Source organism: Condylura cristata, unplaced genomic scaffold (assembly GCF_000260355.1).
Source record: "Condylura cristata isolate star-nosed mole 26May11 unplaced genomic scaffold, ConCri1.0 scaffold00097, whole genome shotgun sequence".
NCBI classification, from domain to species: domain Eukaryota; kingdom Metazoa; phylum Chordata; class Mammalia; order Eulipotyphla; family Talpidae; genus Condylura; species Condylura cristata.
The window spans coordinates 136,861-147,303 of NW_004567198.1; the positions used below are offsets into that span (position 1 = coordinate 136,861).

The following is a 10,443-nucleotide window of genomic DNA, read 5'->3' on the forward strand; positions in this document are numbered from 1 at the left end:
GGCAGTGAGAGGACTCATCAGAGACAGAGCGGGGAGCAAAACAGGCAGATGGTGAAGTACACTGCTGAGGGAAGCAGCAGGCAGGTCAGGAGAGGTCTGCTGTGCCATGTGGGTCACCTCTGGGGCCAGGGATCAAACTGGCACTGAAGCGGCTGCCCTAAGCTGGCAGTGCTGTATCCTTACTTGTTGCGCCACCAGGGAGGGCCCCAGTACTACTTTTAATTGTCATTAATTTAAATTTTGGTGGCCATATGCGATAGTTATCACAGTGACATGGTATCATATTCCAAATGCCAATCCCAGCTTACTTATATGTCTCTCACTGTGGAAAACTCTGTCTGTTTCATCTCTGCTTCTAAAGCTGATTTGCAGCTCTTCAGGAAGAGCCATGGCCTCAGCCACAGCTGCCAAGATGATGATGGAGGAAGCCTTGTGCTCTATCTGCCTGGAGCTGATGACGGAGCCCGTGAGCATCGACTGTGGGCACAGCTTCTGCCGCAGGTGCACAGAGAGCATCCTCGAGAACCTACAATTGACGTCATCCCTGACGGAGCCCCAGTGTCCCCTGTGTCGGACACCATTTCAAAGGGAGAGTCTTAGACCTAACAAGCACCTGGAAAACCTCATTCAAATGGTCAAGCAGCTGGAGCTGGAGAGGCTGTGTGAGGAGCACGGGGAGCAGCTGCACCTGTTCTGTGAGGACGACGGGCAGCTCATCTGCTGGCGCTGTGAGCGGTCCCCCCGGCACAGAGGCCACAGCACGGAGCTTGTGCAGGACGCAGGCCCAGGCTACAGAGTGAGTGGGTTGTCTGAGCAAGTACCCGCTCTCATGTTGCACTCTCAGACTTGACAACTTTTACCCGGAAACTAGATGTGGTGATTCTGAATCTGACTTTCATCCTATCACTGTACTGACAAATGGTTTACGATGAGTGCTCAAGATCTAACTTCTTGTCTTGACGTTTAATGGATGATCAAAATCTTGTTCTTGTTTTCTGCTGGGATGACCCCTGATGTAGCCTACAGTGTACTCAGCCCGCACCAGCCTCTTTTATCTTCACTTGTGTGTGTAATTTGGGAAACCACCCTATAGGGAAAATGGGGTGTTTTTTTTTCATTGGTTTATGTAACTTCATTGAAGAAAAATACATAAATCAGTTACTAGCAGAGCTATTAGTTGACCACTCATCCATTGACAACTTGCATCATTTATTCAGTGCTTTATTAGACAGTGTATTGAACGATAGATTAACTAATAGCTCCAAGCCTCCTAACAATTTAAATGAAAATTACAAAATGTTTGAGACCCTTTTTTTGGAAAATAGGGGGGAAAAAACCCCTGCATACCACATGTGCAGGCCATGTGACAGGACCTGAAAACAGGAACAGAGTCACCCCACCTTGTAGGTGTTTTGCAGTCCATAGGGCAAGCAAATTAGCAAAACAAGAATGCCTGGAGTCCCCTTTACTTGGGTTGTGAGTAGGCCTAGCTGTTCGGCAGTGATATATAGGGGAGCTTCTAGAATAGAGTCTACAACTTAACATATGTAGAAGTTTGGAGACAGTTCTCACATAAATGTTTTTAGCTTGTTCCTTCTACAGCATTTCCCTGGTAGAATTGTGGTTTTTAGTCTGCTGACTCTGGGTCAGCTGCTGAGATGAAATCACAGCTCAGCCACTTACCAGCAATGGTGGCTGGTGCATTTCACTTAGCCCTTCCTAAGCCTCAGATTCTACGGCTCAGAAATGACGGTCAAAATCTCGCCAACTACCTGGGGTTGCCAAAGGCTCAGATTTAATACTGCACAGGCGGTCCTGGATGTTCGTCGTCAAGTATAAGGATTCAACAATATATTTTTTTAAGATTTATTTATTTATGCATTACAGAACTGGGGTACAGGTCAGAGGGAGAAAGGCTTCACCAGAGACAGAGTGGGAAGCAGAACAGGCTGACCGACAAAGTACGCTGCTGAGGGGAGCAGCAGGCGGGTCAGGAGAGGTCTGCCGTGCCATGTGGTCACCTCAAGGGGCTGACAGGAATTGAACTTATGCTGAAGTGGCTTTAGCTTCCCAGTGCTGTGCTTTAACCCGCTACGCCATCAGGGAGGGTCAGGATTCAACAATATTTAATGTTATTGTAATAGTGATGGAAGTGGGGATTCTACTTTGGAATTAAAAAAAAAATTATAAGTATAAAATTACATAATTTATATCATTACAAAATTATAATGGACTATATATTTTTCACCCAAAATTTTTAGGAAAAGCTCCGGAAATCTGTGACAAACCTGAGGTTTTTAGAATCTCGATGTCAGGGTATGAAGTTGACCGTAAGAGCACAAATGAGCAAATGGAAGGTAAGAATTTGAGTTGATTTATCACAAATTATTTTCCATCATAGAGCCTAGACAATGGGGATGTTTGGGCAAAGCACACTAATGGCTTACTCTTGCTAAACCAGAAAAAGAAGGAAATACAGAGAGAATCTCTCTTTGTTTGTATTTCCCTAGTATCTAAGTCTGTATGTTTTTATTTTCAAGTTTTCTACTTATGACAGTAGTTGACTAGGATGCCCGGTGGGTTCGTTCAGAGAAGCAGAATTTTTATCTTTTTTCCATGTACCATCCTAGACTGGATTTCAAGTTGTAAATACCTTGAACTTTAACTACTTTTTTATACAACTTCCTGGTGGGAGGACTCAGCCATATCACATTGGCACATTTAACATGGTGCAGGGTCTGGCATTCAAATTTTCAAGTTCCAAAACCATCCTTTGTGAGCACTGAGAAAGGGTTACTCCAGGTGAGGCTGTTACTCAGCTCATGAAGCTGGTGAGGACGGAGCTGCAGCAAGAACATACACAGACCACTGCAGACTCTGGGCCCCTCAGTCTGTTTCCAAAGGACAATCATACCTCCCTCGTTTCATGGACCTGAGGTAGTGAAGGAAGCTTCCATTGTTACAAACATTTAGAGAAACCATGTTAATGCCACAGTTTGAGCTGCCCCTCATAAAATTTCCATTTCATCCTCATCAGTGACATTGCAGTCTTAAAACACTGCATGAATTGAGAAAGCACCATAGGAAATTGCTCGTCTGTGTCTGCCAAATGAAAAGTGAGGCCCCCAAGATAGATCATTTGGTTTCTGTCAGGCTTATACATAAGGAGGGTTCTGGTAGCTATCACTGAACCTGCTGCCTCAACCTCTCTCTGCTAGTGCCCTGTTGTCAATGGCCAGTTGTGGTTATATTCATGACAAGTTTTGCTTCACAAAAATCGCTCAGGGCCAGATATACTGTTTCTATTCCAAATGAAAATTCAGCATCTGACCTCAGTCCTAGCTTCATAATGACTATTGTCTAGCATGCTCTACTTCCTTCTCTTGTGCTGTGGCTGAAGAAGATGGAACATAGTCAGGCATCTGGAGCTTGATGATAGCCCTCCACACCTACTACCTGTTCCAGGTATGGCTGCAGAGGGAATATGGGGCATTTTCCCACCCAAGTGACTCAGTGCAACCATAGCTAAGCGAACTGTTGTTTAGGTGTATGGGTTTTAAAATAAACATAACATAAAATGGACACTTTACATTAACTACTTTCACATGTTGTCCAGTCACATCCACTCTCCCTCTGCAGAGCTATAAGCTCATTCCAGCTTGAAACCTCACCCCACTAAACAGTAATTCCCCATTTTCCTCTCTTGCAACTGGCACCATCTTCTGCTTTCTGTGTTTAAATTTTATCAGGTCCCTCCTATAGCCTTTTGTTTCTGACTTACTTCACCGATCATGTCCTCAAGATCACCCACATCACAGCATATATCAGAATTTCTTCCCTTCTCAGAGTTCAACCGCTTTCCATTGTGTGTATCACATTGTGTTCTCATTTCATTTAGATGTCATTTGGTTTATTCCCAGATCTGATCACACTTTTGTGATTCTAGGAGAAGGTAAATGTTCAGAAGCAAAATATCCAGTCTGATTTCAAGAATCTTTATAAGTTTCTCTGTGAAGAGGAGAAGGCTTTTCTGTGGAGACTGAAGAAGGAAGAAGAAGAGACACTGAGGAGTCTGAAGGACCATGAAGCCAGTCTGAAACAGCAGATCCAGGAACTCCAGAGCCACATCCTGGAACTAGAGAAGAAATGTCAGGACTCAGACCAGGATTTACTGCAGGTGAGGCTGGCAGGGGCTGTCGAGGAGGTGTCTGTCGCTGGCCCCTGAGAGGAACATCGTAAGGCAGCGGGAGCTGGGCAAGGCCTGACTGCTTCACTGCAGGGTACATTGTTGTGGGGAACTTAAAGTCGTGTTTCTTTTAGATACACACCAGTATATGCAAGGTGGCTTCCAGAAATCTATAAGGTGCCTGTGCTTGACTCAAAAACATTCTCCTATTGGGTATAGATAGGTTCCTGTGCATTGGAACCACGGAATAACTTGCTACCCTTTGTGCTGTCCATGTGCACAGAACTTTGTCAAATGTCTCCCAATGGACTATTTTATATGACTTGTTAGTGTAAAAGTGGGATAGCAAAAATGTATGCTGATAAGCAAAAGTGTGTGCTTATAGACCATGTAATCCAGGAGCTCTTGCTAGGCCTTCTTTCAGATGTAGGAAAGCTCAAGACCATTAGGAAAACACCAGGAGCAGCTTTGCCAGCTGCCAGATGGTGCTGTAGTTAAACTGTGAGACTGAGAATGTCTCAGTCATTCTCTGCCAACATGGAGCATCTACTGCCACCACGTTGGTGTCCTAGGCTCAGCAGCTCTGCGTGGGCTCAGCTCTGAGGACCATAAACGTGCTCTAATATGGATTCCTCTGAATGAATTTAGTCTCTGAAAGCAGGTCTTGCCAGAAGGCACATAGGAAGTGCCCAGCTGTCCACTCCCAGCAATCCATAGGCTGACGTGATTTCAGGCAACTGCAAGAATGTTATAAGAATCACAGGGTGATAAACTCTTTTTTTTTAAGGTTTATTTATTTATGCACACGAAAGGCCAGAGGTGTGGAGGGTGAAGAGATTCACCAGAGAAAGAGTGGGGAGCAGAACAGGCAGTTGTACTGAAATACACTGCTGAGGGGAGCAGCAAGCAAGACAGGAGACATTTGCCACACCATGTGGGTCACCTCCCTGGCCGGGGATTGAACTGGTCTGCAGTGGCTACAGATAGCTTCATAGTGCTGTGCTTTAACCCACTGCGCCACCAGGAAGAGCCCAGGGTGATAAACTGAGTGCCATGCTGGACACCCTAGGACACTGGATGGGTACCTGACCTGGACCTCTATCAGTATCTAAGCCTTCACTTCTTTGGAAGGTGTGTTTATAAGTGAATGCTGAGGGTGGGCACATCATTTAGAGCTACTATTGTTTCACGTGCCAAACCCAAGGGCTCATCTTCTGTCTTTGTTTCTCCATAGGATGTGAAAGACACCTTGAGCAGGTAAGTGCTGTATGAGTGCGGGGAGAGGAGGTGGGAGTATAAAGCCTTCATGGAATGCCCACATCAGTCTCTGTCCTCTTTGGATTCTAGGAGTTTGGCTGTGAAGCTGGAACTAGGAGAGGAAATCTCTATAGAACCCAACACTGTGTGTGATGTTTCTGAGCTTTACTTAAATGTAAAGAAAATGTTAAAGAGCTACCAAGGTATGGAAATCAGTGGACACCCCTAAATACTAAGGATGAAGACCAGTGTCTGGTATAGAAAGTTCATTGTTAATTTTGCAGTCAAGTCTGAGAACAATGCCAGAAAGGTCTGTGAGGCTCCTCGACTATGATACAGATATTTTTAGGGCCTCAGTCCACACAGCATGGTGAATGTTGCGATCATAAGGAAACCGTGTTTTGTCAATTGCAAATCTGGTTCCCTCCCTGGATTGTCTTAATCACTGCTTGCTATATTTCCATCATTTCTTATCTATAGTTTTAACACTCAAATGCTTAGACAATGTAAAGCAAATCTAAATGGAAAGATTTGATGGCGGGTTTAATTATGTATTAATGCCAAATACTTAGTGACTTAAAGCAAAAATCTCATTTTATCTCTCAGTATCATGTGTCAGAAATCTGAGCCCACCTCAGCGGGGGTCACACAGTTCAGTTCTAGGCTCACCTGGTGGATCGTTTGGGAATAATCTTCCAGTTGTTGGCAGAATGCATTTCTTTATGGCTATAGGATTTAGGCCCTGACTTCTACCAGCTGTTGTCTGAAAGTGCCCTCAGCTTCTGGAAGGCGCCGTTCGTCAACTTGCACATGGCTGATTATTTCCCAATGAGCTCAGGAAAGAGCGTCTCTAAAGTAAGGCAGCTAATACTGTGGAGTCACATAGTGAGAAATAACCATGGGGCACATTCTATAATTTTTGCCAGCGGTCAGAGGTGATTGAGCAGAGGCTGTTCTCAAGTTATGCCCCCACAGTCAAACGGCAGGGATTTTGCAAGGCTGTGAAAATGAGGCGGCCAAGAACACGCAGCTGTTCTTGCGTCCTCCTTCCACCGTGACCAGATCGAAATTGCCCTCCTGTGACTCTGTTTACCATCTGTATTAGGCTTCCTTGCTACAGGAGTGTTGATGCCTTTGGGGAAGGGCTGTTGTGGCCTCTGCTGAGGGTGGGCACATCATCTAGAATGGACTGTTCTTTGTAATGTGAAAAATAATCTGAAGATTAACATTTCGCCCCAAGATTTTTGGATAAAGGATTGTGAAACATAGAGATTCTACCCAAGTTAATATAAACCTACCAAAAAAGTATCTCTGAACTTGAAGATGCAATTTTGAAATACCTATATTCAACTCAGTTTTGCCTTCTCTTTTCCTCCTCAGACAAAACTTGTGAGATGTATGTCTATTTCTATAAATCTTTGCAAAAGAGTGACTTTTGTTCCTCTCTGATTATATTTTCTTATTTCATTGGTTATTGTTTAAGCTCTAGACTTCCTTATTAAAAATTTTCCTTTTGTTTCTCTTTTGTTGTTCTAATCTGAGTTTGCTATGTGGTGTAGTGATTTTTACATGTAGATGCCATAAATTTTCCTGAAAATGGACCCTTTGTTTCGTTATATAACTTTAGGTAGCTTTTATTATTCAGTTGCATATATCTTCATATTATGATGTAAAAGCATTTTATTTTCTGACCTTTCATTTTATCACTGGTTTCTAACCTAATTCTTGTATACTCCTAATGCCTGGAGCAAACTCTTTGTCCACTCTTTCCCATTGACTGAAGCCAATGAGTCAGAGAGAAGGGAGCCTGGTTGATGTGTCCACAGCGGTCAGCCTTCCTGGAGATGAACAGAGTGGACAGGGGGTCATCTAGTGGGGGGGGAGCTCCCCCAGGGCAGGCAGCACCCCTGCACACTTGATTTCTCTTACTGCTAAGTCCAGATGATCAGTCTTTAATCCAGTAACACAGCAGGTGTTTGACTCTGTTGCTAGAATTTCTTTACCTCTATTCATATTTAATATTTTACAGCTGGTGGTGCAGCAGACCACTCCTGTCTCGCCCGCTGTTCCCCTCAGAGTGTATTTTGGCCAGTCTGCCTGTTCTGCTCCCCACTCTGTCTCTGGTGAATCCTCTCACCGCTCCTGTACCTCTGGCCTATACCCCAGTTCTGTATGCATAAATAAATAAATCTCAAAAAATGTATTGCACCACTAGTCAGTATCACATTTAAGTTTAGCGTAGCTTCTATTTCATTTGACTCTAGACAGATACATTTTCATGTCTATTGGTATTCAATGGATTTTCTTATGCTAACTCCTGGGAACATAAGCTGAAGCAAGACAGAAGAGCTAACACTGCCTCGAGGCCAGCATGTGTCCTGACACGTGGGAAAATCCTGCAACTTCAGGAACAAGCTGTGACATTGGTTGTGTTATTGTCTGACCGTTGGTGTGGGGCTTGTTAGTGAAGATGGGAGGGGCTTGTCTGCTGTAATCGCCGTGATTCCTAGTTGTCCTACCTTGGTGAGCCTGGCCTTTGGGGAGGACAGTGTCTGTCCACTCTCAGTCGTTCTGCTCCTTGGCTTTTCTGAGAGATGAAGATGGTACCGGTGGTGACAGTAATGATGATAAGATGACTTTTATTTTTATTATGATTTACTGGTCATCCTATTCCAAGAACTGAGAGTATATTAATACACTCAAATCTCTTCATCATCGTTCTTTGTGACAGATGTGATTTCTCCTTTATTTTTAACAAACTGAGGCTCAGAGAAGGACTCATACAGGGAAGAACAAAGGTTGCATTTGAACACAGGCTGGTTTTCTTTACATAAATTGTTGTCAGTATGAAAATGTCTTTTTTGGTTTTTGTTTTTATTTTTTAGTCAGCGTGACTCTGGATCCAGATTCAGCTCATGAAGACCTTGCTGTGTCTGAGAATTGGAGACGAGTGACTTGTGAAGGCCCCCAGATGAGGCCTAAAACTTCTGAGAGATTTAGTATGTTCCCGTGTGTCCTGGGCTGTGAGAGCTTCACCTTAGGGAGATATTACTTTGAAGTGGATGTGGGAGAAGGAACTGGCTGTGTCATAGGAGTTTGCCTGCAAAATGTGTCCAGGAGTCTTTTCAAGAGGCTGAATCCTGAATCTGGATTCTGGGTCATGAGGATGTGCAAGACAAATGGCTGCATGGCACTGACTGCTCCCATAACGTCCCTTCATCTGAGCCAGCAGCCCCAGGTTGTGGGGGTGTTTCTGGACTGTGAGGCCGGTCTTGTCTCTTTTTACAACATGGCAGCTGGCTCCCACATCTACACCTTCCCCAGGGCCTCCTTCTCTGATGCTCTCCGGCCCTTTTTCTGTATTTATCAGCATTCTCCTTTACTTCTGCCTTTACCAGAAGAATAAAGTCTCCTTTGTTAGCCATCCTACAAAGAATATAATAAAAGTCCTGGGAGGACAGAAATTTCATATTTTCTTTTTTCACTGCTGTCCTGTACCCAGAACAGTGCTGATCTGTCAGTGTCAATCAAGGGCAAATAGCAGCAGCCTCCACTGAGTACTAGAACTCCCTAGGTGTGAGTCTTAAGGGCAAGCAGCGAAATTATGTACACCTCACAAAAACCTTATGAGGTAGGTATTCATATCTTTGTTGTGCATATTAATAAGTAGAGCCACAGAGAGGTTCAAGGAACGCACCCAAAGCCACACAGGAAGCAACAGATCTGGGATTTCAAGTCAGGAGAACTGGCTCTATCACTGCATTTCACTGCCTATCATTCAGGCTGGCTAGGTGTGCCTGGGCCACACTGGGTGGGCCTGTTGAGGGGACAGAGCTGCTTCAAGGGCTCAACATTAAGTCAGTAGCTGAACTCGGTCCAGTTTGGTGGCCCGAGACCAGAGCAGACAAATAGGGAGTGTGCTCAGACAGGAATAGCTGAGGTGTGGAGGACCCATGTGCTCACATGCCTGAGGCAGATGCATCCTTCTGTCTGAAGCCCACGGTGATGCAATTCCCTATGCCCTAACCCAGGAGGACATTTCCCTCTCAGGTTCCAAATAAATCCCTTCACCTCCTCTCCCATTCCAAGAGAGAGGGGCCTGGGACAGAGGAAGCCCAAGCCAAAAAGGTCGGAGGTACCTGTCTTTCTGCTCTGGCTGGGCTTCCTATACCCGATCACACTTCCATGCTCTGTGAAGGTCTAGAATCAGCTTCTGAGCTCTTGCTCAAACACAAGGGGGCGCCATCTGGTGGTGTTCTAGGGGAAGCTCTGGGAGCTGCATTCTTGGACCTGGGCATCTGGGCCTCCTATCTCAGAGGTCTGGTAGGCAGGCTGGTGGACTGAGAGGTTGTAGTGGGGGCCGGATTTCCAGTGAGATGCCTATCTAGGAATCAGAGGGAGGCAGGGGTCCAACGTGGGATCCAGGAAAATTCAACATGGCAATAATCAAAGCACCGCCAAGGTGCCAGCCCCCAACAACACCCGGGCCTTAAAACAGGCATAGCTCAGCCGGGAACAGACCCTGGAACCAGGGGGCCCCTCAGCCCTCCAGCCTCTCTTCCTCAGGCGTATCCACCATATCTGCCCACTCTAACTGTCCCCAGTTAGGATGGTTCTAGAACTTGGGAGAGGCCGGATGCAGACCCCACAGCAGCCGATGCCCACATACCGCCAGAGGCCCCCAGGCCGCCTCCAGCTTCCTCAGTGCCGCCAGTCTTCACGCCGCTGGTAGCGAGGAGCGTGAAGCCGGAAACCGGAGGCTTTGAGCAGCTTCCAGGCGGTGTTTTCCACAGGGGCCTGCCCAGTGGGAGAAGATGTTTGCTAAGAAATACCCTGCCCAGGAGGCAGCTGTCCACTTCTAGTCCCATGGTCTTGCCTGAAGGCGGGTCGCTCTCCTCTTTCCTTGTCTTTAGGTCACTGGCCCATGGGAAGTCACGTGATCTTTCCCAGTCCCCTTCTTTCTCTCCTCTGGTCCTGACTCAGCCTGGACACAGTCACCG

At 45.7% G+C, this 10,443-nt stretch overlaps 1 protein-coding gene across 1 annotated transcript; it reads left to right on the forward strand.

Annotated features, from left to right (window-relative positions):
- The first annotated feature begins 388 nt into the window (after positions 1-388).
- LOC101625152 (E3 ubiquitin-protein ligase TRIM38) lies at positions 389-8,849 on the forward strand. The gene is made up of 6 exons (XM_004695688.1): positions 389-796; positions 2,262-2,357; positions 3,947-4,177; positions 5,421-5,443; positions 5,534-5,646; positions 8,329-8,849. The coding sequence occupies exons 1-6, from the start codon at positions 389-391 to the stop codon at positions 8,847-8,849; spliced, it is 1,392 nt and encodes a 463-aa protein (XP_004695745.1).
- Positions 8,850-10,443: the final 1,594 nt, after the last annotated feature.

Bases quoted from the DNA above. Each gene is read 5' to 3' on its own strand.
- LOC101625152 (XM_004695688.1), top strand. From the start codon at position 389: ATGGCCTCAGCCACAGCTGCCAAGATGATGATGGAGGAAGCCTTGTGC. The intron at 2,358-3,946 runs GTAAGAATTTGA...TTGTGATTCTAG, and splicing joins CACAAATGAGCAAATGGAAG to GAGAAGGTAAATGTTCAGAA. The intron at 5,647-8,328 runs GTATGGAAATCA...TTTATTTTTTAG, and splicing joins AATGTTAAAGAGCTACCAAG to TCAGCGTGACTCTGGATCCA.